This window comes from Pezoporus occidentalis, unplaced genomic scaffold (genome assembly GCF_034315485.1).
Source record: "Pezoporus occidentalis ecotype Australia unplaced genomic scaffold, CSIRO_AGI_Poc_V1 ctg127, whole genome shotgun sequence".
Taxonomy (NCBI): Eukaryota; Metazoa; Chordata; class Aves; order Psittaciformes; family Psittacidae; genus Pezoporus; species Pezoporus occidentalis.
In genome coordinates, this window is record NW_026913071.1 from 2,393,969 (window position 1) to 2,421,148 (window position 27,180).

General features: G+C 41.9%; 1 protein-coding gene across 14 annotated transcripts in view; it reads right to left on the reverse strand.

The window, feature by feature from the left end:
* Window positions 1-27,180, reverse strand: part of ABLIM1 (actin binding LIM protein 1) — a 192,496-nt gene that overhangs the window by 98,204 nt on the left and 67,112 nt on the right. For 12 of the 14 annotated variants that reach the window (XM_062607943.1, XM_062607942.1, XM_062607934.1 and 9 more), the window contains one exon: window positions 3,821-3,955. Coding sequence is in view for 2 of the 14 variants with exons in the window: in XM_062607934.1 (XP_062463918.1) it covers window positions 3,821-3,955 (135 nt within the window). In the remaining 12 variants the exon portion in view is untranslated. Of the gene's footprint in view, window positions 1-3,820; window positions 3,956-13,437; window positions 13,630-17,410; window positions 17,713-27,180 lie in introns of those variants that run through there. The other 2 variants (XM_062607933.1, XM_062607941.1) reach the window with 2 other exon arrangements.

Genomic DNA, 27,180 nt, shown 5'->3' on the forward strand with positions numbered 1-27,180 from the left:
TTATGGCTTATTTATTACAATTGGAAGTAACATAGAATCCAATTAACTTGAATTTGTAACATACAACAACAGTGTAAGTGCTTAGCAAGGTAAGTGACTTAGTCCTAAAACAAAGACAACTGCTCTGAACAGTTACTCCTGAGCTGCACTCTTAAATGTCTCTTATCCATCGCCTGTCCATCACTCCCTTGTTAACTCTAGCTCCAAGTCAGCTGCTGACTGCGTGAGATTCTTTGTCTATCAGGAGGCTGATGGAGCTCATCTTCTGAGGGACAAGCCCGACCAATTTCAGCTCTTTGTTTTGTTTATCAGCTCTTCTCTGGAGCCACAAATAGACCCAGCCAGCCCTACCAGACAGAGAGGACAAACCTGCTGTATACACATGGCTCTCAACAGGCAGACAGCAACAACAAGTTGCATCTCATCATGGGGGTATGGGAACATGTCAGTGCGTGGAGGTTTTACTGTCATCTTTGGCAGTTATTCTCTTCCAAGAAAGATTCCAGAGATGGATGGAAATGGAGATGGAAGATGATTGTCTGATCACATTACATGACGCACGAGCACGTCCTGAGCTGGCTGATGCAGCATGGAAGCTTAAGTCGCCCTGTTCCTGCAGTGCATCAACTACCACTGATGTGCATGCCAAGCAGTCATGGAGTGCCTCTGACATAACCTAGGGAAGAAGGATCATGATCATATAAAATACACTTTGCAGTATGATGTAACCACAAAGCTGAGAGCACGGATGAAAATAGGAAGTAAGAAAAGGAATCTCCTACAGAGCAAAGGAAGAACAGGATCACACTGAAACCCTGTTACTTACAACTCGTGTGACAGCTTTATGGGGACTTATCCACCTCTTCACTAGACTATCTAAGTCTGTGAGTAAAATCTGAAGCATTATCAGCAAGTATGGCAACAGTCAGACAAATACGAGTTTGTTCATGTCTTTCACACTGTAGATGTATGAGCTGAAGTCTCAAGAGCAAACTTTAGTACACAAAAAGGAGAATGACAACCAAGCCACCTGCAGATACAGCTGATATGTTCTGGTCCCAGTATCAGTTGCTCCCTCTAGCTAACAGTATAATGTATAAACCGAGGGGCTCTAACTCCATCTCCTGTAGAGTCACAGTCATGTCAAATTAAAAACCCATTAGAATAAGAGGAAACAAACCACTAGAACAGCTGTGCCCCACTTATATGAACCATATGGTCAGACAACATGCAATATAAGTAACTAACTATAAGGTTTAAAGAAAAACTGCATTCACTTCAATGAGACAAGAATATACAAGCTCTGCAGCTCAGGTGTAAGATTCAACAGGGAACTTGCACCAAACTCCCATACAAACCCCTTTCCTTTTATACAAGTAAACACAAAAAAGATGACCCTTGCTGGCAAACCCAATTAATAAGGCACACTGAAAGAGTAAAATCTCTAAGATTCACTGGCCCTCAGTTCAAACTGGGATGTGCAGATACTACAAAGAGGCAGAAGCCACACTATCACACAGTGGAGGGCCATAAACTTATGAGGCCCAAGCCAAAAGAAAGGGAGAAGCACAGGGAATGGCAGCCCATAATGGGGACAGCTCAGTGAGAGGCTCACACAGCAGAAGACCAATGGCCATTTGTGTGAGAGACCCATCTGGGAATGGGGGAAGAGGAGCCCAAAAAGAGCAGGACACCTGAAAGCATAGGGGAAGGCAACAGAAAGGTGGGAGGCTCACATAGCAGAGGCTTGTAAGGAGCCAGGGTTGCACAAAATTCTTTGAGGGTCTCCCAAAAACTGAGGGCTGAGACTCAAAGCCCTCAGAGGCTGATAACAAGAGTCAATGGAGGCCAGAGAGAGTGGGAGGTTCACAAGTGGAGCCCCCAGGCAAATAAGACCCCTAAAAAAGGGGAGGCCTCCATTACAGTGGGAGTCCCAGGAAATCCCAGCCCATGGACAAGGGAGACCCAGAGAGTCAGGGAGCCCCAAAAGCATGGGAGACCAGGAGAGGGGGAGGCAGGCAAGGGGGGAGGCTCAGAAGATAAGGCCCCATGGATGTGCAGTCCTAGAGAGCCATGAGCCCATGGGGAGTGGGAAGCCTGGAGAATCCCAGGCCATGGGAGGGAAGCCCCAGAGAGCAGAGGCCCACACAGAAAATGGAGACCCAGCCCCACACACTGAAGACCCAGCAAAATGGAGGCACCGGGCAAGCGAGCACACTTCTATACATGTATAGTTATACACACACAAGTATGTATAAATATGCATGAGAGCAATCACACCACCATTTCTTCAATTTAGGCAAAACCCAACTACAAGAAAAGTGAGCAAAGAAGATTTTTTGGGCCACTCAGCTTAACAACTCCAGCTTAGCTCTTTCCAAGGGTCATGGTGTCAGCAGAGTTCCTGCTCCTTTCCCTTTTGGAACAGTGCTCTGCACTGCTCGCTCACCGAAGGTGACCCGCTTAACATGATGGGTGAGGTTCCCCCTTGTCCCAGTACAGTCTCCTCAGTGACCACCCTGCATGTTTCTCTCAGGTGTCAGTACCCATTGGGGGTCTTTTTTGGTGTTTTTTTCTGAGTTCAGGTACTTAGTTTGAGCAATCAATTCAGTTAAAAGTAGCTCAATTATCATAACTATCCCTAATGATAGGCACTGGCTCCTATTTAGCATTTGAAGAACAAAACCAACCTAGATTTATCCAAATCCTCAAAAAAGCACTTAGAACAAACGCAAGAAGACACTATTTTCTCAACTATATTTATGCTATCTTCCTTTAAACCCCAGCACACTACACAATATAAACATACCTTCACCTTATATATGGAAAGAACAGGAAACGGATACAATAAAACATTAAAACCAAGTTGCCTATTTACACTGGATTTCTGAGAGGCTGGTAGGGCCTCTCTTCCTATCATAGAGCCCCAGACTGGTTTGTGTTGGAAGGGACCTTAAAGCTCATCCAGTTCCAACCCCTGACACAGACAGGGACACCTTCCACTAGAGCAGGTTACTCCAAGCCCCTGTGTCCAACCTGGCCTTGAACACTGCCAGGGATGGGGCAGCCACAGCTTCTCTGGGCACCCTGTGCCAGCGCCTCAGCACCCTCACAGGGAAGAAATTCTGCCTAATGTCTAATCTAAATCTCCCCTCTGGCAGGTTAAAGCCATTACCCCTTGCCCTATCACTGTGTTTTGTGACTCTCCATAAAGCACTTCATCTTGGATGTACAGAGTTGTTTCATCGCTTCCCAAATAAAGAGAAAGAAATTTCACCAAAGCAGAGTCTAATTGCGGCCTAATTCACCATCTGGGAAATGTGTGAAACTGTCTGCAGAGAATTGCACAAAGCAAAGAAAATTGAAAATTATATTAAAAAGAGCTAAGAAATTATTTTCTTCATTTCTTTCAGGTATCTATTGTGTAGCTTGTACCCGATGAATAGTAGAAAAGAACGAACACAGAAGTATTCAGAGCAGAATGTGCTATTTTGAGTCTTCAAATGGTGGTGGCAACCTCCTTTCCGCTCCCCCCTTCCCCCCCAATAAAATCAAATGCCTTCTACAATTCAATTTAATTATAGATGTTTGCATATTAAAGTTGTTCTGTGTGGTGCCAAACACTTGCTGCTTGTACATGTGCCATCCAGCCACTTCACTCCCTGTTGTTTACCCTCCCCATCCACAAATCCTTCAGATCCTGAGCAACCACAATAGCCTGCAATTGGCTGCTTGCAGGAAGTGTGAGCTGTCATCACATGGCTCGAGGTATATTTGCACAAACAGATTCATTTCTACTAGATGAACACCCAGGTCCTACCTTTGCAGGTGAAGCATTTGATGTGAAAGTGTCTGGCCTGAACACGAAGTACTTCCCCTTTACATGGCTCCCCACATTTATGGCAGTGGATGACGGGCTTTTCAGAGGGGTGGTGAGGCTCCTGAGGATGGGCCACTGTAAAACAAGAGAATACAATTTAAACCCAAACAAGAAAGATGTTTTCTCCTGTACATAAAACCATTCTCAGACACTTTCCATCATGATCCAAACGTATCTGGTTCACGTTTTACACTCATCTAAAAAGTCACCACCTATTTTAAATATAGCCTTTCCATAAACCAGTAGTTTAAGCCATTTGCATCAATTACTGCCTCTTTCCACTGAGACTGCCATAGAAAGACAAGGAAAAATTCCCCTCTCAGTTTCACTGCCATGAAGTGTTTCAGAATGCCTAGGCTTTTCTTTCAAGAACATGAGTGTGTGCAAACCATTCAGTGAGCACACAAGGCAACAAGAACCGGGCTATTTTAATACAAAAAAGGGATTCATTCCATTTGCTTGGATTGTAAGGAAAGCAATTCCAAATAATGTTTTGGGAAACCAGATGAACCAAGCAGCCTGACTTTGCATGCAAATGACTATGGTGAATAGAAACTACAAACATCCCCATTTTCCTACAGCACATACCTAACACAGGGAAAGCACATTTGAAGCGCAAAGAAAGCAATGTTATTTGTTTCTACTGCCATTAATTCTGTATTATAAACTCCATGCAGAAAAGACTCTCTGCATGTAAATTAGAGATATTATGAGTAGAAAGAAATGACCAAAGCATCTGAAATACAGTCAGGTAGACAAAATTCCAGATACTAATCATTGATCAGCTAACCCACAGCCCAGAGCAGAGCTTGGATAGGAACAGGAAAGGTTTGTGTCAACTTTATTGTGTATTTCACTGTTGCAGTAGAAGTTTTACTGCTCCACATTTGGCTTCCATAAAAAGATGTTTAACTTTCCCTTCAGACGTGCCTTGTGGCAGTTTGGGGCCCCAGTAGCAATGCTCGGGCGTAAGCTAATGCAAGATTGAGTCTCAACTGTACTGTTTGAGGTGGAAAATATTACTCAGAATGTTCCCAAACAAACGATGTTCCTTCAGATCCCCCTCCCACATCCCATTCTAGCAGTAGAAAGTTGTCCTCCTTGTAATACTGTACTCAAACTAGTGACGCTCATTGGAACATTTCAAAGAAACATACCTCTCTCTCAACGCCTCTGTCTTTGTATAATTGCTGTTCTGACTTTCCTGGCCTGCAAAGTGCTGATACACCCACATCACCCTCACTGGGAATCATTATTATTTAATCTGTGTTTTCTGGAGCTCTTTTCTTTTCCTGATCAATTCCTGACATCTCCCCAGACAGGTGTATGACTTTTTTTCCCCCCTCACATCACTGCTCATGGGTACCTTGCTCGTATTTCCTGCACCATTTTCCTCCCCTTCTTCAATGATTTTCTAGGGAAAAAGCCCAATTGCTTCATCAAGTCCTTCTATACTACTCTATAAATGGCTTAGTGAAGAAATGCTGCTATCATTCTCCATTATATAAATACAAGAGTAATAATAAAAAAGCCCAATATGTGATTAAAGCAGTAACAGCATCAAGAATGGAGGATAACAAATATTCCAAGCAACAATTTCTGCTGTAAATCCAGCCAAACTAATAGGGCAGCTGCTATTTGGTTCTTACCACCCCCATCACCATTCTTCAAAGAAAAAGGCTGAATTCTTCTACTCAAGCTTAAAGTTTTTAATACCTCCTCTCTGGTAGCTCATTTCAACTATTTCCCTTGAGCAGTTATTCAGCTCATACTGGTGAACAGAATGCAGTTGGCAATGCCAGTCAGTATTCCAATTAGAAGGTCCACTTAAATAAGAGCCCAGTGAATGCTTTGCCTTGAGTGAACCTCATCTAATAGTCTGCACTGCAATACTGTTTCTGGAGCAGAAGTTATTCTTCCAAACAAGACTATTAACTATTAACTTGTAACCAAGGAAACACATAGTTTTTGTAATGAGAAAGGAAGAAAGAAAATAAGAGACAAACAGAGATACAAGCGTTAGCAAAGTAAATTATTATGAGGAAAATTCCTTCTCAGATCCAGGCAGCCTGAGAAGGGCCTGATGCCAAGTGAAGAAAAGGCAACAGAATGGACTTCCAAAATTTCTCAGATGAGGAATTGGATGTAGGATTTGGGCAAATGCTCCCCAGGATTTATACAGTGCAACATGAAACCTGTACCTGCAACATTTTGCTTTCTTAAACTCACATGTGGAAGGTACCCTAACACATTCTGCATGCCAGGTTACAGATTTTCTGGTATTGAACTGAAACACAAGTTTTTGCTCCTTACTAGAGAATAAATAAATGTTTTCAAGACTGATCTAATGATGCAATTTTCTTCCAGATCTACTTTTACAGCCATTTAAATGAATACAAATACTGCCAGTTACTATTTCCAGCCTGACATCTTAAATGAAGCTGATTACAGAACATGTAAATTGTGAGCTGCTTTGGGTCTGAAAACCCTGAGCTAGGAGCTAAATTCATCTCCTCATGGGGATTTCACATCTTGAGTCAGTAAATATTTCAGGCTATGCCTGCACTAACCCTCCCCACATCAGCTGCGTGCTAGAGAACACTTTCTCAGGCATCATGCACTAGCAGCAAGTGCAATAAGGCCACTCTAAATCATGACTAAGACAATAACAGATTCCAGGCAGTGCAACTAGTGACAGGACATAAATTTTGGATCTGGATAACCCAGATTCCAACCCCTGCTCCACAACAGATATATGAGCTCTTTGGCTGGCATGCCCTTAACTCTAAAGTCAGACAGCTAAATTCAGCTAAAGTCTCTGAGCCTGTAACCCATCAGCTTAAAATTAAGTTATCTGAATGTTTTAGTTTCTTTGTGTCTTGTGTACTCCTGATTGCAAAGCAGGTGTAACAGTGCTGTCAGACTCACCCTGCGTGAGGATAAATACAGCTACAAGTGTCCCAGGCACTGGGATAGAAACAGTCTCAAAAGCAACTACAACAGTAAGTTGGTCCTGATGGTCACACATGCCACATCATCCATATTTCTGGAAGCAGTATTCACTGGGAAGTGTGCAAGTGGACAAACACCAGCTTTGAGGAGCTGCACTACCTTTAGCGAGGTTTCAAATCCAAATATATTAACACCACAACTATCTTCCAAATTAAAGAAATTAAAAAGAACATAAACCATCAACTTTCTGAGGGAGAGATGCTACCAGAGCAACAGATTCTTGGTTCAGTACTGTCTTCATATCAGTAAGTACAACCTTACAGCACGGGTAGTATAATATAAAAACAAGTCAAGTATTTCCCAGTTCCATTATACTGATGCGAATCAATACTTGCCCACATACAGATGATGTCTAGCTGCGATTTTATCAGTGTAGCCCCAAGGACCATAACAAAGCGCATGGATTCTTTTGCATAACAAATATAACGTATCTATCAGTCTAGCTCAAGGTGCAAATGCCTGCTAACACAACGGATCTAATTTCAAACAAGTATCATCCCATCAAATGTACCTAGGCTACCGACTGAACTGCGTTTCTTAAATGGGCTCTAGTTAAACAAGTGCAGTGTCTGCACTTGAATAAAGGCATGCTGGAAGCAGGCACACTGATCAAACAGATGCAACATTTTCTTTGAATGTTTTGTCTTATTTTTAGTCCTTCAGCACATTTCAGGTTTAAGTATGAAAGTTCCAGTACCTATAGAAGCCTAAGCTGTCACAGTGAGTCTTTACAATCTTACAGAGACTGATTACAAGAGGTTATCAGTAAAACTTTTCCAAAGTTCCAGGTTGCTTTATAGCAATGCTGCTGGGCACTGCCTACAGACATATGCTTTTTCTTCATTAATGAACAAAATCTCTGGTCAGAGATGTACACAGAACTTTAAGCTACACTGACACTTCCACTCCTGCTTATAAGGCCAGCTTAAAAGAATAACCAATGACTAATTAATGCTTTAAGCTCATTTAGACTTCCAATAAGACAAATCAATGTCTCATTACACATCCAACTTTCCCAGAGTAACACATACGCTGACTGGAACAACCAGGAAGTCTGAATTACATTGTTTAATGATTGGGGTGAAGAAAGAAAAGAAATATATAAATCAATAGCACCTTCTATAAGGAACCAGTCTTTGTCACTGGGGTATTGCTCTGTGCTACCATCACTCCATAGACATATCACCATGATTTTTGCCACCCCTTATGCTCCCTTGTGAATCATGCAATGCTGGCTTCATTACATGTTACAACTGCACTATTTTGAGGTAAATTCAAAAGCAGCTCTACCAGCTCAAGAGTACTTGTTACTGCATTTTATCAAAGCATCTCAAAATAATCCCAGATCTGCAAAGAAACAATTAAAAAGAGCCAGAGAAGAGCAGTAACGACCCAACATTCATGTGAGAAACCAAAGGCACTCTGAGCAAAAGGAAGGAATTCATTCCCTGCACAAAGTTTAAAGCTGTTGTGCCAGTGGTGTTTTATGTAGAGCAGATCATTGTCCAAAGGTTTAATAGCAATTACAGGTTTTGCTGCATCAGCCAGAAAAAGGACCTCAGTACTCATAGCAACCCCTTCTGAAATGGAAATCACAGCAACTACCTGAAGAATAACGGTTGGTGAATTAAAGAAAGTGATGGAAATAAACACTGCAGCCTCCTTTATTGATGGTTCTCTCCCTGAACACAGAGCTGTTAGGAAACCAAAGACCCAAGCTAAGTGAGCCTTAGCTGCAGATTCTTGCTGGCAAGACTCCATGGCTCTGCTGCAAGCCAGAAAATACTTCAGCTTTTTATTGGAAGGCAGAAAGAAGCTTCTGGGAAGCGCCTTGCGGCGCGTATGCTGCAACACAGAGGTCAGCAGAATACGCTGTGTTGGGTTCTGCTCTAAGCTGAAGCAAAAAGCAGCTTCCTCTACATTTAAACAAGAGGAGGATATGGGCTACTGGTCTTCTAAAGATGAATTTTTTCATTTCCACATTCGTATGCCTACCTTCACAAATAAACCTGGAGTTATGCTCAAGTCTATCCATGTTGGAGCATGGTGTAACTTCAAGCTTTATGCTAGCATATACAACTTCTATGAGTTATAGCTCTGCAACCTCTGGGCTCTTTTGCATAGCACTAAGAACATGCTGTGCCTGTAGCAGCACAGGCAAGGGGACTCTCAGGATCTCACAGACATGTCCTTTATATTTTAAGAGTGGCCTAATACAGACAGCATGCTCTGAATGGCTAACTTGCCACTAGCTGCTGTGTTTGCTAGGCTGAAGACTGAACTATTAAGAAGGACAAATAAAGCAAAGATTTAACGTTGTGAAACTATTGCATAGTTTTTTGCTAGTCCTCACTCTTTGCTTTCAGGAATAATTTCAGGCCATCAATTCTTAAATTCATTTACAGGATGCGAAGTTCAAACCTGAAGGTCTAAGTGTTAAGATTTCCTCAGTCTCTGATGCTGTCAAGCAACTCCAGCTGGGCAGCCTCCTGCTTGGGACAGGGCAGAGGAGGCAGGTAGGCACAGTGCACAGGACCGCAAGCTGTGAAAAGAGCTGTTCTGAGATGAAAGGTGCTAGGGACACATCACATAACCAAGTTCAAGAACCAAATCTGGCTTATCACTTCTTCATGCTCTCTTCAGAAAGAGAGAAGAAGTAATTTTCTCCCATCCTTTGTGTCTCTTACAGGTCTGCAACCCCTGGTTTGTAAAGCTTGTCTATAGCCCACACGCTCTATACCTATTAAAAGAAAGGGGTGAAAAAATGCAGCGTCATTTTGCTTATCTGCAGACTCAGGTCCTGAATCTTAAATCTGTAAAAACCCTATCACCTAAGGTGACCAAACAGGAACTGAGACTGAAATCAACTCCCCTAGCTGACACACACAGATAAAGAAATCACTGCAACCACTACCGACAGGTATCAAACAGAGATCTTCAGGAATTCCAGGATATCCCAGAAGGAGAGAGTGCCATAAAGAGATACTAGTGAGCTGCATGCCTACACATGCATGAAAAAGCCTAAGGCAAAATCCTAGACTGTAGCTTGCTCATACTACTGCCACTCAAATTACATCTGAAGACTCATTTTAAAACTCTCTCTTCCTGTAAATGTATCTGTATTGTGCCTACATTTTGCCAATTTGTCTTATATTTTTGCTGTCTCCATATAATGACAGTAGCTATTTTAAAAAAAGGCATAAAAAAATCCTTAAACTTATAGCCATTTTAAAGTGTTTTCTGATATTTTCCAGAAGGGTATTGTTATTATTGTTATTTCCCCTTCCAATTCATCTGCCACTGAAAACTGTGGATGCAAACAGGACCACAGTAGCAATCAGGACACTTCAGGACATTATCTCTTTTGGCACTGTAAAAGCCAGTGCCCTAATCATGGTAATACGTGGTACAAACACACATGAGAGAACATTACCTGGCCAGTGCATTCATACTAACAGGATAAGGCACCAGCAGCTCTCTCCTGTGTTAACTCACACTCCTTTTATTGGGGTGCTGGTGGGATGTAAGTTAGAGCTTAGCATATAGAGTAGAGCAGGAAAGAAAGGTGGATTATGGGAGAAAGACACGTAAAGATGGACAATATGGCCCATGTCTGTTCTGGTTTAGGTCCAGAAAGAAGCACAACTGATTCTCTCCACAACTACCTGAAAGAAGGATGGGGAGAAGAGGCGGCTGGTCTCTTTTCCCAAGTAACAAGTGATAGGACACCTACACCTCACAAACATTTGCAGTGTAAAAGTCAACTCCTTGAGGTGTATTATTTCAACAATAAATAATGGGTGTGCTCTGAAAGGCTATCAACTTTTACCACTATACGGTAAATGGTCAGTGCTTCCTCTGTGATGGTCCAGTACAGTACTCCTGAACATAGCCCATTCTTGGGCTAGCACTTCAAGCACTGTATAGCAAGCAGACAATCTCAAATACATCAAATCCCTTTTTGAGGTGCCTTTGGAGAAGAAAGTAAAATACAAATGAAACTGCTTCTTTGAACAAAGAAGCCATTTATTGACCCTTGTTTGTGCCAGCAGCAATAAAAGATAACCCTAACTGCTCTGCAAGGTTGTGTTTATATTTGGATCACTTCTTTAAGTTGGTGTCATATTAAGATCCTGCTTCTGTAGCAGATCCTGAACTAATATGGAGTTCCACAATACTGCCATGTAGATTATACTAACATCTGTGGTTTCAGACTGGTGCACACAGCACTGGGAATTAGGGAGCTATCCCACTGACACTGTTTACAGAACCTTGCCCATTAGACTCTCGTTCAGCACAAATGCAACAGCATTGCACTTCTGAACAGCTGGTGTTCCTTGACTTGACCCTTATTTTAACAGTTACTCCTTACTTTGCAGCTTAGAGGTGTTTTCTCAGCTTTTCTCTATTTTTTGCCCTGTCTATATGGAATATAACAACATATCTTGAGGTCCTTTCCAACCCAAACTATTCTATGATTCTATAGAACATGCACAGTTGGGCTATACAGGGCATCTAGCATTCCTCGTATATAGCACATTATGATAAACCTATATAAAAGACAGTATTATTTCTCTCGTTGTCTCATACACAACATGTCTCTTACATATCTCTTCTCACAGCTAACATACAGCTGAAAATGACTGCCATTAATCAAATACCTGACACTACTGCAAGAACATCACAAAGCCTCCAAAAACGGAGTCAGGCTTTGAGCAATGACTGAAGCACTTATTTAGCTTTAAATCCCAGTGATTCAATTAGACTCAACAAGATACTTTGCTGAAGAGAACAGGCTTAAGACAATGCCTAAGTGTTCTCCTCAGCCAGATCTCTTGTGAGCCTGAAAGCTATCCAGGCTCAGTGAAGGAAAGGATTAATCATCCTTTTGGGGATACCGACTGTTCTCTAGGTGGAAAACCAACTCTTGTTATAAATAATCCTTTTTAAATTAGTTATAGATTGCTCCCAGAAACAACAAAATCCTGTTCTCTGGCTTCTCCCATCCATAGGGCATAGCACATTTTGATTAGTGCAACTTGGACTTTTCCCCTGGTATGCATTAATTTTTCCACAAAAAGAATTGATTCTCCTACAGCATCGGGCCAAATTATCATCCTAACTTGCAAGTTCTTTCCTACCAAGCATCCCACCCTCCCTCTGGAAAAACATTCCTTTGCCCAAGTTTAATGTATTTTAAACATGCACGATTTCACTATGCCAAGATTCTATCTTTAAAAGCCTTGGCTTTTGAATTCTTGTCCATGAAAACCAACCATATAATTTGCTCTCTACTCATTTGTTATTCAACATAACCAGCAAGGCTTTGGAAGCAAGGGCGTTGCAGTAGTGACGTGGGTTGGAGGCAGTCATGGACCACATTGTGCTGGTCACAAATGGTTCCAACCAGCTCAGCAGTGGATAAAATGGACCTGCACATCAAAACTAAAACAGGGGAGCACAAACATATACGTATGCAAAAACATATGCATAAAACCAAGCAGGAAAGGGCATTGAAAGGAGAGACCCTCAGCAGGAGACAAGAGAAATGCCAGAGCACCAAGGATACTGAAACACAGAGGAGACAACGCTAGGGCAAGAGAGACACCGAAGCACAGATAAGAGAAACAAAAACAATGCCAGGGCAGGAGAACTGCTAAGGAAAACAAGCTGCCCCAAGCAGGGACAGAGAGGAGGCTCAAGAGGAGGGACAAATCTAAAAGGACTGTGGCCAGCAGAGGAACCCGTGGTGCAATAACATAGGAAAAAAAACAGAGCAACAAAATGAAAGGAATAATGATACACTGAGCCCAGCCTCCTGCACCGCCCTTACTGCACCAAGGGTACTGAGTGTGATGTGTGGCATGGGGACCAGGGACCAGAAAGGGGAAGAAGTGTCCAGGGAGGAGCTGAGGTGTGTTTCTCCAAGTGGGTCTTTGCTTGCTTTTATTATCAACACCAGAATCAGTAATTAAAAGTTTATTAGCTGCCAATAAATTAAATTGATTGGATCTCCCCTACTCAAAACTGGGGTTTGGCCCACACCACTTGCTATTTCAGATGGTGAAACAGCTTAACTGCCTCTACCACTACCTGAAATCATGAACTCTGTGGTCTCAAATGTAATGGCTAAAACCACTTCACCCTCCCCTTCAGTGAGATCAACAGCACAAGTTCTCCCATTTCTCACTACAAAATAACTGACATCGCATCTTCAGAGAGCTGGTTTCTATATGCAGCTGGGGTGCAAGAAATGCATGGAATTTCACTGCTGAAACAGGGGAAGCCAGGCATGGCAGGATTGCACACTGCTTGCCTGACTGTGGATATGAGCATTCGTTCCCTCACGTGAACTAAATGCTATTTAAAAAGAACTAAAATCACCAACGCAAACATGCCTGATTTGGCACCTCCTGGGTTATTTCTGTTTCTCTCAGTATCAATGCTGTACAGCAGAACTGCAATTTGAAACCTAATATTAAAAGTAAATTTAGAAAGAGAAAGTACAGAATAAGCAGCAAGACACTTATAAGACATTCACATACCGCTGGATCTGGTTTGTTGCTCAAGCGCAAGTAGTTAAATCCCAAGACTGAGACTTCCTTGCCATAGCTGTGAGCCAAAGTAAAAGAAAACTCTCTGCTCCAAAGACTTCGAATCCAAATAATTCAGGCAGACAAGAGGAATGTTCTTATCCTCATTTTACAGATTAACACAAGGAGAGATCAAATTACTTCCCCAAGGTCACCTTAAGAGCCTCGAACACAGAGCTGTTTCACAGCTTAGTACTTTAACTACAAGAGTATTTGTTAACATCTACTACTACATGTATTTACTAAATGATTTCTCTGCGGCTTGTGGAAGGTAGCACATAGACTAAAGCAAAACCAAACCCCAAATGTGCAGACCCAAAAGCAAACTGTCAAGTAGAACTGAATTTAATACTAAGTAAACTGAAGCAAAAATAAAGTGAAACTCCCCATCCTCCCCCTGCCGAGGTGTATTGCATAATCCCGTCATGTGCTCCAAAACCAACTAACTTGGAGATTTTCCCAGGTCACCTGGGGTTGAAGGTTCCAAAGTCAGAAGTTCAGATCAAGACCATGTTTCATTAGCAGCCGTGACATTGAGACAGTGTCAGGACCCAAATCCCATTATTCAACATTTTCTTGATTCATGATGGGAATAAATATTAAGACTGCAAATACACAGAGCACTGGAGAGACAGTGTTTGGGATAGAGAACACCTTTAAGTTAACACACAGGTAACATGTTGCATGCTCTTCAAGGAGCTGATCTGCTCTAAAGCAGTTCCATTTACAACAAACCAAAAAGCTTTTGGGTTATGCAACTGGAAAGTAAGACATGACTGGAGCTACTGCAAGCATAAGAACAGTCCTCTTGGTCATAACCTTCAGGGGTATTAGCCTCATGCTTTACCAAAAGTATGAAGAAACAAAACCACAGAACTAAATCTCTCTGCAAGACTGAACTAGACCATAAGACAGGGACAGTTGTTAGAACATGGAATCACAATGTAGCTTACTGCAACTTGGCACCCAGTAGGTGCCAGCATCTACCCTTCAACAGAATCAGTATGTGAAGAACAGAAATCATAAAGCCTCTATATCCACTTCTTTAATCCAAAGGATCATCAACCCTTCCTCTTTTCTCTTCTTGTCCTTCCAAGCATGGAGAAGTTTGGCATGAATAGATGCTAATCCACTATCATAGGTTTGCCTGTGTATGGTCCAGTCCAAAACCTCATCAGGTACAAAGCTGACTCCCAATATGCTCTTGCAGACTTGGCAGGTCTATGACAGTCTTCTTATCAGCTGGTCAAGAAATCAAGGCTTAATCCTCAGTTTATGTGAACTAGTGGAGATAAAAATGAAGCTACAACACTTGTATCACCCAGCAACATGGCTGGGAAGCTCACAATTTACACATCGAAGCACTAAGAATGCAGATTATTCAATATGGGTTTTAAATTGCAGAAGAGAAATAATAACAAGACATGCATATGTGCATGCAAGCTTTATTTCCATTAAAGGGTATAAAGAGCGAAAGTTGCTCTTGGATGCAGCACAGTAACAATTCAGCTGAGTAACTAGATAATAAGGGCTCATAATGGGAAATAGATAAGTACACAGCCAGAGCCAGGGAAGTACGGTATCAGTCAGACATAATTTAGGAAGCGCCATTTGGTGTCAGCAGAAAACACCCTGGCCTCAGGATTTTTTTTTGTGTATGAACTAACCAGGCAGACACTGAAATCATCCCACAATATGAGCATAATGAACCATGCTAATTTGCTGAAATCTGTTACTAACCCGTTTGCAATTCACTGGATTGGAACTGCATTTTTCTCATTGAAACCAGCCCCTCCAGTGCCTGGTTAACATGTTTATGAAATGACATGGCCTGAATGCATTTTCAGCTTGCTCAAACAGCAGCTCAAGCAGTGGCTGGAAGGCAGGGTACCAGCTGTACTGTACTGGCCTGCATTTTGCAAGAGCATCACTCTAGAGAATGGTATTTGTAGCAGCTTCTTAGTAGTAAATAACTCCTGACCTGTGTAAAGTAAGGGGGGGGGAATAAAGGGAAAAAAGGCAAAAAAAAAAAAAAGGAGCAGGGAAGAAAACAGATGAAAACCAAACAACTTTGTTGGAGAAATTATTTCAAAGTAATAAGGTAGAAAGGCAAAATGCTAAACAGATACTATCTCTTCTCATTCTGCAGCCATGAGATATGAAACAGCAGTAGTTGTATATCAAAATCAAAGACAGTTATTTCAGTCATTATCTGTGTGAACAGAAAAAATTATATCCAATATCAATATTAATAGCCATTATAAATAACGCATTAAACTTGGGGAGGAGGAAAGGAAGCAATTTAAACACAAGCCTTTAGCACATTTTCAACCAGTTACTGCCGAGTTTTCCCTCTTGTTTTTTATACAAATGACAGGCTCATTTTAATTTTCTTACAGGTATATGATATCTTTCATAGTGTAAGACACTAGAATTGTGTTTTCAGGGCACTCTTAAGGTACAGCCCCATGTAGCTCAGGGAGCCCAATGAACTGAGCATCAGGAGGGTGGGGAGCAGAAACACGCCAAAGGATCAAAACTAAACAAACCCACAGCTAAAAGGCTACACATATTTTATGTGCGCTTCAAGAAAAAGCAGCAGCCTGATTTTAAAATGCATCTTAGAAAACAAGCAACAATTACAGTAACACCCTCACTTTTCTGAACAGACAAGTGGCATAGTTGATTAAAATGATGCAGAACCTTGCACTTTCAAGGATTTGGGGTGAAGCTGCTACTGAAATCCCCCCTGTGGCTTACTGATACTGTTAGCAGGTCAACAGTTCACCACTGCCATTATAAAAATGATGCTGTAACTTTGAAGTAATGGATCTCAAACCTTCTAAGTTGCCAATACTATTTATGCTGGACCACTGCTCTTCCTCAACCAAAATTATCAGGAGATTGTACAAGTTATGACTTTAACTCTCTTGGTATGTCTGACACACTACGGCAGGCTATAGAGATATTTGTCCTTCTATCTTCAACCTAAACATCTACAAAGCTAAATTTATTCCATTTATTTCATTTAAAGCATTAAAAAAATCTTAATGTGGGTGTTCAGAGTTCAAGAACTGCTCACTCTCATTCAACTTAACTCCTTCTTGTCTCTTTCTTTGCTAATTTGAATTTATCCCACATTACCTTTTACAGAGTCCTCAAAAGTAAAGAGGACAGATCCTGTTCTTTGCAAAACAGAGACTAAGGCTGAATCTACTAGTAATGATAACATAATGCTCCAAACCCACATCCAATCCACTAATGAAATACAATTCACAATGTATTTCACATCTTCAGAATGCAATAGAAGATACAGACTACTATTACCACAAGGAAAGACCACACAACCATTTCTACATGCTTCAACTAGTAAGTACTCCTGTAGGAGGCTTTCAATGTTATTTATAGGTAACAGAAACTGATACCTAATTTACTGCTGCAATATCCAAACAGTATACAAAATCTCACATAACCCATTTTTTCATTAAAAGGTAAAAAAATGACCCTTTCAAGTCCAGACTTGCCGAATATATTAATGTTTAACATTAAAATATTAAGGTAACTGCTTTGGTGGCCAAAGCTCTTTGAACTGTAGCAAATACAGGCAAAAAACAGTCAACAGCAAACTTGGGTTAAATCACATTAAAAGAAAATATATGTACACAGAGAAGGAACCCAGCTGTGCAAAATGCTTAATCAGGTGTGTTCCAGCTTCTCCCCTTATTAAAACACAACAGAGGGTGATAATAAAACAGATAGAGATAATCAGTGCAATCCACTGCAGGTTTTGACACATCCCCTTTATAGAAAACAGCAACTGTCAATCAAAGCATGCTTCATTTTTAATTTGAGGGTTTAAACCTCAGGTGAGGTTGGCACCTGAGGTTGTTACAGCTCCAGTCTATCAATCAATAAACACAATTACCTTTTTCTTTCACCATGGCAAACGAATTTTCTTTGTCGGGGAAGCAGCAAGAATTAGCTGCAGTAATTTCAACACAATCTCTTTTCCAGCAGTGTCTGGCTGAGGTGGATTCGAAAAGAAAAAGGCAGCTTATTCCGTATAATGATCTCCCTCGGTCAGATTTCCCACAAGAGCTGATCAGGTCTGACTGCTCGTCACTGTCTCTTCTCGTGCCTCTTATCTTCCTCCACTGTGGTCTTTTCCTATGGCTAATGGCAGCTCATACCCTGCCTGTGGACTCTGCCCCTTGTGCTGAAACAACCAGCTACAGCTGCTGCTGTGGAACAAATGCTGAATTCCACCGTCCCTCATTTCCAGCCACTGACACCACCTTGCATTCCCCTGCCCTCGCAGAGCCGAGCTGGCAGTGCAATTTGCTCCTGAATGACGGGCAAAAGACTGCAAGGGAGAAGAAGTGAGAGAGAACAGTCTCCCAACACACACTGAAAGCTGCAGGAGTATTTATGAGCTTCCCATTATTTTATTTACTTAAACTCAGCCAGGATCAAGAGGGGAAATACAAAATGAACACAGGCAAGTGCTGAGCAGAGTGCAGCAGCAGCTTTTCTATGGTGAGGACTGTTTAGCCACTCCTGGTTTTGGCTGTAAGCAAATACCAACGACTTGACCACAAAACACACTAATAAACAGTCTCACAATGCCTTCTGACCATAGTACAGAAGAGAGTAACATACAGTCTGTGCAAGCTGGGAATGCCAACTCTGTTCGCTATCTTGAAATAATCAAATTAATGATAAAAATGAGCAGTGTCATTGCTCAGTGAGCACCTGGGTTTAGAAGCATAGGCAGGGAGCATCAGATGAGAATCTTGCTTTCAGCTTGGTATTTGAAATACCAAATAATCATAAACCAATTGCAAACAAATACCAAATTGTAAACAACAACTCCTCTTATATTCCTCCTTTCGAGATGCTAGCCATAAATACTCAGGGAGTGAGGAGAGGGTAGCATACTGAAACAGCAGCACTTACACATGACTTTCACACCCAACAAAAAGCAGGAGTGTTGAATCTGCACATCAGACTGACCTTCCAATTTATGGGTTTCCGGGCACTGAACTCTACCTGAGAAAGGACTGTCAGTAAGCTGATGTTAAAACCCAAACAAAGCAACCCTTCACAATATTGCGAAGTCTCACCGTCTAATAGCAAGATTCAGAATATTTCTGTTTTCTATTAAAAGATACAGGTCAAAGTCAGGTGGGAAATAAAGCTTTCCTTTTGTACATGTACTTTTAGTCACAATTATGAAGAAAAGCTTGGAAACACCCTGAATCAAAACCCTGAATGGCCATTTAAAAACCTTAACGTGTATTATTTTTAATACATACATAGTGCCAGCATCAAGATTTGGGGGTACCTCTATCTATATGCTACTATATAGCTATATAGAACTATTACTGTATGCCATGCCTCCTTCATAAATGACAAAGGGAAACGAGTTGACTTGCCAAAGACAGAGGTGACCTCAGTAGTAGAGAGCTGGGCTAAATATAAAGATATGCTGGGCTGAATTATGGGCAGATTCATTGAGCTATAGCTTCAACTTGACCACAACTCAGTGCGCAATGTGCTTTAGGCTACATGATGGAGGTGCAATTCTGCTTATGCTACATTTCAAACAAATAGCTATGTTCAGTCCAGAGTCAGAGGAACCCCTATTTATCGAGGGCTGGATTTGAACTACAACTCACACCTCCACAAGGGAGTTCCTTCTCTATGCTATTCCATGTAGGGAGAGAAAAAGTAATGTAAAGAATCAATGTAGGCATCAGCCAGACAGAGCAGCAGATGGCTGATACCTGCTGGAAAAAAAATCAGAGCGTGCACCCAGCGGTAAAAATATTTGCTGTAAATAAACTCTAAATGTTTTGTATAAATGCCACCAGAACAACAGCAAGAAATGAAACAAACCAGTGTGCCTCACCCAAAAGCTCGCTCTTATGCAGCAACAGCCTTTAATAAATAAAAAGAGAGACAGACATTCAGGCACATGCATGGGAGAAAAATAGTTATTCTATTCTAACAGATCTAGGCTGGCTTTCTATTGTTAGCAGTCTAACGGGTAAGAGCAGCACAGCCCAGGCAGTCTGGCATTCCTGCTTCTATGACTCAGTGTGTTACTATTAATAGCATTTGAGGCTCAATCGGGGAGCTGGGCTGAACCCCACCAACACATAATCCATCCTGTCACATCCCTGCCACACTGGAGCTGTCAGGTTGTAACTCAACCTGGCCATGCTCTTTCTCAAGCAGTATTTTGTAAACAGTTAGGGGTCAGCCCCCTCAAAGGGGCTCATCTGACCCTCATTCACAAAGATGTGATCTGATGTGCAGAGGACAGCCTATGGATACAGCCCCATGGACACTGTTAACCCCTTCCTGTGACCCTCAGACCCCATCAAAAGGCTTGCAGTGATTATCATTCATTCTTTGCTCCAGCAGCTGCTGACACAGAAGCTGCCCATCGGTATCTGGACTTTCTGTTCTCCAAGTTCATTACCTCCATTTTTCACATGTGCTAGAGATTAGCACTGCTCTATCTCATCTCACCCGTGGCTGAATAGAAGCCTTTCCTCTCATCATTCAGCCATGGAAAGCTGCAATGTTAGACTACAACACGCACACAGAAATAAATTTACAGATACAGACTGCAGTAAATCACACTGGAGATTTAGGAGTCAAATGCAATTTATTCCTGAGGGAAGAGATACAAAGAGCAGTGTAAATGAAACCTCTTTACCCCAGGATCACTTTTGGTTTTAATCTCATTGTTTTAAGCCTGAAGACTAAACTTCACCTTGCTGTATACTTCAGAATCGACTCTGATATCCTAAAGTGGAGGTGACAGGGGAATAGATAGCAATTCTAGAAACAAAACCCTGGTACTTATTGTTATTTAGAGGTGCTTATTTTAAAGGAAAACAAAATAACCTTTCTTCTTTAAATAAGCTTTTTGCACTGTACAAATTAAACAGTCTCCCTTGAACACAGTGTGGATGGAAGAATCACAAGTACACTATAGCCAAACATGCTTATATTGCTGTTATTTTCTGGTTAAAAATACCCTGTGCATTCAGCAAGAGGCACAAGAACCATACTGAGATCACTCCACAGAGGGAAGGAGTTAAACCAGTTTGTTTTGCTTTTACTCATACCTTGATAATGTTAAAGAATTATGTGTAAGATACTAAACAGTGCAGCCATGATTTCAGATTTGCTATTCTCATTTGAAAAGCTGGCTTTCATATTTTTATCTTCCTTTCATTCTTCACAGATGAGGTCATGGCTCACAAGTATCAACACAAGGTTTTTATGCAAACCCTTCAATACTGACTGATACCTCGTGTTCATCAACCAAAGAAGGAAACAGTCTGCTAGACAGCAGAAAGGGAAAGGGGAGAAGGTGCTTTATTAAGGAATACCCAAGAAAACAGCCCGTTTAATGTCCTTGTTTCCAGCAAACAGCCTGGCACAAACAGTTTTGACGATAAGCCTGCCACAGGCTTCCACAGCTTAACCATTGCACAACCTCCATCAACTGAGAGCCACCAAAGCCACCATTTGTGTGCCTTGATTCTGGCTTTTTGCAAAACGCTCCCTTCTCCAGGAAGGAAGTGCCACACTCTCAACCTGCTCTAATTGTTATCCTGACTAAACTGTGCCTTCTCAGAGGAAAATCAGTAAGGTCAATATGGGATTTCTTGCAAAAGGCCCCTGATCAACCAGCAATCCCGCTGCCCTGATAAGGAAGCCCACAGCTTCCAGTCTGAGCATTCTCAAAAGCCATACCATTAAGCATTTCCCGGGTTCTGTTTCTCCTGAGCACACTCTCCTCCAGCAATCTACTCCTCCAATGCCTCTCCCTCAGCCACGTGGACAACTGACACATCTTTTCCATCTTTTGATAACAGCTCCAACAGCCGTGCTTCCTCAGGACTGTAGTATAAAAGACAGGCTGACAACTCGGGCAACTGATGACTTCGGTGAAGCTTTTCAGATTCATCCAGATGCACTGAGCAGAATTTGGCCTGTACGTGACAAAAACATTCCCCATACTAGGTGTGAATAGCTGTGTGTGTCCTCATGAAGACCAGGTTGGACGAAGCCTTGGGTGACATGGTTTAGTGTGAGGTGTTCCTGCCCATGGCAGGGGGGTTGGAACTTGATGATCTCAAGGTCCTTTCCAACCCTAACTGTTCTATGATTCTATGAATACAGACAATAACATGTTTAGTAAGGCTACTCTTGCATGTGTTGCTGTGCTGCCTCTCCAGGTCCTTACGAGCAAACTGCATGCAAAGTTCCTCTGTGGAAGTCATCCTATAACCCACAGACTGACCTCAGACCCTCTATGTTGAACTACTGCAGGTTTCAAACAGACTGTAGGAGTAGACACAGACCCATCAGGGAGGAATATAGTTGTTGTTCTCTCTCTCCCAGACTGAGAGAACTGGGTGCCTTCAGCCTGGAGAAGAAAAGGCTCTGAAGAGACCTTAGAGCAGCTCCAGTACCTAAAGGGGCTACAAGAAACCTGGAGAGGGGCTTTAGACAAGGGTAGGTAGGGCTAGGACAAGGGAGAATGGAACTGCAAGAGCTCTGCAAGATTTACATCAGGCAATGGGGAAAATTCTTCCCTGTGAGGGTGCTGAGGCGCTGGCACAGGGTGCCCAGAGAAGCTGTGGCTGCCCCATCCCTGGCAGTGCTCAAGGCCAGGTTGGACACAGGGGCTTGGAGCAAGCTGCTCTAGTGGAAGGGGTCCCTGTCTGTGTCAGGGGTTGGAACTGGATGAGCTTTAAAGTTCCTTCCAACCCAAACGAGTCTGGGGTTTTGTGATGACACACTATGGTCCTGCAATGTTACATCTTGGGATGGTCACGTTATCCTTATTATCAAGACAGATCTTGAAGCAAATAATGCCTGATGGCCTGGGTCCTACCCACAGGCTTTCCACTATAGGCCTTTGTCACCTGTGTCATGCTATTTTGACTACAGTCAGTCTGTAATATTGGTGTTTATAATTGTGTGTCACCATTCTTCTAGAGTAAATGAAACTGAAATTTAGCAAATACAGCAATCAAATGATTCAGCAGAATCCATAGTGCATTCATTCTGATCTGCCAGGATTTGGGGGTTTAGTGCTTTTTTAACAGAATAATTTAATAGTCTTTCAAATTAGACTCCTCAGGAATAAAACATTTCTCAGGCTTTGATCTATTGAAGGGTCTGGATTTCTTACAGATTTCTTACTGAGGTTCTCCTAAACACTATTTTCTTAGTAGGCTGCTATCCTGCTGAACAGTCAGCAAAGTACAGATAAAACAGTAGGAGTAATGTCTATTTTATTGCAAAACAAAGCAAGGAAACAAGGACATTTGGCTTTGCTCTAAAAGTTAAGAAGCCTGTAACACACACTTATGTAAAAAGCACCTGAAACCTCCAGATGATCTCAGGAAACAGATGAGAAAAGATGGTTACATTATGCTTCATTGCAGTGGCCCCAAAATACACAAAGCACACTGATGGGCAATCTTCTGATTGCAGGTATGTACAAACATTTACCTCTGACCACACATTTATATTACTGATGTAACAACTGGCTACCAAACTGCTTACGTTATTGCTAATCCTTAGAAAGGGATCATGCTTTCTTAACACCTGTGTGAACCTTTCCACTATACACATGTACTTGGCGCTGACCTGAGATAAAGTAGAATAAGTTGCAGTGACAGTGGTTTGGACTCAGTGTTTTAAAAGCTACCATATAAAATCATCACTATTCACCTGCTATAAATTGAACTCACCTAGTCAAATCATGATCACAAACAGTGCTGTTGCTGATAAAAATAACAATCACTGCTGAAAATCACAAGTAATTGCACACAGGCAGGAATCCCCAAGAGGAAAGCATATATGCAAGTGTCATGCTTTACTGTGCATGCCTAAGGTTAAGGAGATTTGATATTGATAATCCACTTGAGAATTGGATTTACTCCAGAAAAACCTCATAGTCTGCCCTGGGAGGTTTTGGCTCAGTGAAATCAGCAGGAATACACTAAAGACCCAGTGGTCTAAAGAGCTTCTCCATGAGAGGTCCAGGAAACACCAGACAGAAGCAGCTTCCCACCAGTCAGTTAATTTGCAAAGAAAAGAAACAGTTCTTTGTTTTGCAGTCTTGAGAGATGTGACATTAACCATTAACCTTTAGTGTACGCCTCAGCAGCACAACATAGAATCACTGCATCATGGAATAGTTTGTGTTGGAAGGGACATTAAAGCTCATCCAGTTCCAAACCCCTGCCACATGCAGGGACACATTCCACTAGAGCAGGTTGCTCGAACAACCTGGTCAACCCACAGCAAAGCACACACCAATGCAGGTCCATGATCCCTGAAGATGAGGACCATTGCACAGGCATTGGGTGTATCTCACACTTACATTTAAACTGGACCAATCAGTTGTCACGGTGCCAAATGACAGATTGCTTCTCTTCTGACCCCATATTAAACTATATATAGGACTCCAAAAACAGAGCATCTAAAACCGTTCTGCGATTTTATCTCACTCCCAACAGTTATTTGCCAGTCCAGTGTCCTGTCAAACAAACCAGAGGACCTCGAAAATAACAATATGCTTTCCAAGTAGATATGACTGTTACATAGTGTAATATTAATATATTCAAACAATATATCCAAAATTCTTTGTAAACTCACTCCAGCTTCTGGAACTTTTCTTATGGGGGCTCTCATTTTATCTGCTAGTTATGGTGGTCACTTATTTCAGCATGTAAACACGTATTTGAAGTTCTCTTTCAAATTCAAATTTCAAAGTAGGATCATCATCAAAATATTAAGCATATTACAACAAACTGATATTGGAAATACCTTGTTACACTGACTTATAATACTGATTCCAACCTCTTCACCGATTAGAACTTTTAAAAGATAAAACACTAAAGCTATTTTGCTGCTACTGCTCCACAAAGAAGGCTTGCTCACGGTTAGTTTACACCAAACCGGATGGTGCATTGCCTTTGCTCCAAAGGAAAGAGTCACATATTTTAAAGGAGAGCTTGCCAAGTGAAAAAATAAACAAACAATGTCAACCCTTCCAAGCACTGATGCACACTGGTAACTTAACTGGGTTTATAGTTTTGCTTTTTACAGTTTAATGCCTCTATGCTTTATGATGAAAACTGCACAGACAGCCCCATCGTCTATTTCATGTGGTAATAAACCAGTGATAAACATTCCCTGGTACCACAGTGCTTCTGCATCCCACCATAAAGACCCGCTGTTCAAAGGAAAACTGAAAAAAAATCAAAAGCAGGATAATGCAAAAACTGTGATTACAACCTCCCATTCTAACACCATCTTCTTTCCCTCTCAGCTGCACCTTGTCTGCATCACCCGGGTGAAGAACATTCCTGCTTCCATTTCTTACTTTCTTCTCCCCTTAACTATTTGCCCACAGAGATGTACCAAATACTTATCATTTTCTCAAACTAAAAGCCACTTTTAAGGTCTCTCTATAGAATCATAGAATAGTTAGGGTTGGAAAGGACCTTAAGATCACATAGTTCCAACCCCCCTGCCATGGGCAGGGACACCTCACACTAAACCATCTCACCCAAGGCCTTGTCCAACCTGGTCTTGAACACTGCCGGGGATGGAGCATTCACAACCTCCCTGGGCAACCCATTCCAGTGCCTCACCACCCTAACAGGAAAGAATTTCCTCCTTACATCCAATCTAAACTTCCCCTGTTTAAGTTTTAACCCATTACCCCTTGTCCTATCACTACAGTCCCTAATGAAGAGTCCCTCCCCAGCATCCCTATAGCCCCCCTTCAGATACTGGAAGGCTGCTATGAGGTCTCCATGCAGCCTTCTCTTCTCCAGGCTGAACAGCCCCAGCTTTCTCAGCCTAAGCCCCAGCTTTCTCAGCCTATACTTAATGATATCCCCACCTCTCAGCCATAAAAGAGGAGGAGTCAACACCAATTAGCATTCATCCCTCAACCAGTACAAGAGACATATGGGAGTGGATGAAAGCCATGTACCAAGCTTCTCTTTCCTCTTTTACTTCCTCCATACCCCAAAGTCAAAGTTGGAGTGACTGAGGACAGCCATTTCCTACACCCTTCTCTCTGCTCTGAAGGTTTTCCACTATTTCAGCTTCTGGATGAGCAGAGCAGACCCAAGGAACAGCTTTCAGAGGAGAAGAAACAGCAATTCCTACTTCTCTTTTCCCCATCCCAGTGCCAATGGATACTTTACCCTCAGGCAGGAAGACTACAACTTCTTCAGCTTGAAGCCAGCTTCCATTCCAGATTTACCTGGATCTTTCCTGCCTGCCAGAGGCTGTGGTAGCTGAGGGGCTGCTCTCACTGCCTGCACGGTGGAAGGCAAGCCACAGCGCTGTCCTGCTTCAACCCTGCCCAGGAAGGGGACTGCCTTTCTCCCTGGGCTGTTTGATTAAAATACCAAGCTTATACAACTGCAAATGACAGACGCAGGAGAGGAAGTTTCAATCACATACAGAACAAAAGCAGGATTCCCTGTAAACAACAGTGGGGGATGTGTAGCCACAATATGCTCTTCCCAGTCAGAGCCAGCACAGTCAGAGTTACAGAGCAAGTGACATCTTTGCTCCAATTCCCCTGAACAATCTTCACGCTACTGACTATGGATACAACCACACAGGAAACCACACAGTTTTCATTATTTCCTTCTACTTAAAGCTGATTTTGCTCACTTTTCCTACTAGGATCCAGTAACAGCAGGAACTGCAATCCTGTTCGTGTTTATTGGATAACAGATAACGAAGAATGTAGGTGGAGGGGGAGCACTGAGCCCTACGAAGGTGAATTCAGTTGCTCTAGAGGATGTTATGTTAATGCAGATTAAGGCTAAACCACTGATGCACTACTAAACAAATCAACTTGGATTGATCTCAAACACTGGCAACAACTTGTCATGCAGCAAATGGAAATGTGAAACGGGAAGCCACGGGTTAAGATGACCTTAAAATGTTCATATATTTCAAGTAAAGACGTGGCAGTGATTAAATTGGAGAAGCTGCCAATGGGCAAAGGATAAAGAACTTGTCCTAATTGATTACTTTTTCTTTTTAAATGTAATTAAAAAAAAACAATCAAAATAACTGTGTATTTACAAAAGCAAAGATTATTAGGGCTTAACACAGGGAGTTCCAGCTATATTTCTTACTCAAACAAACCCACTGCTCAGTATTTTTCATAGGCACATTTGTCTGCGCTTCTCAGGACAATGCAGAACACATCTTCATTTGACAACCCCTTATTCATGTGAAGATTGACTAAACCCCTCACTTACCTCCATTGTTCTAGCTTTAACAAACCTAATTCTATTCATCTTCTCTCAAGTTCTTTTTCCCTAACGCTATTTCCCTATGCTTCTCACTGCTTCTGCTAATTTCCTTCCAGTTTATCAGTACCTTTCCTAAAAGGCAATGTCCAAACCTGGAGACAGTATCCAGCAGAGTTCTCATCAGTAACAGAGAAAAATTATCTACCTTGCTGTATATATCTCCTGCTAACACATCCCAGAAAAAGAATGGCTTTTTTTACACCAGTATTATACAGTCAATCTGTATTTACACTGGGATAAGTATCATTACCCTCCATATACTTTTCTGGAGTAGTGTTAGTTATTTTCCATTTGTTGTCCA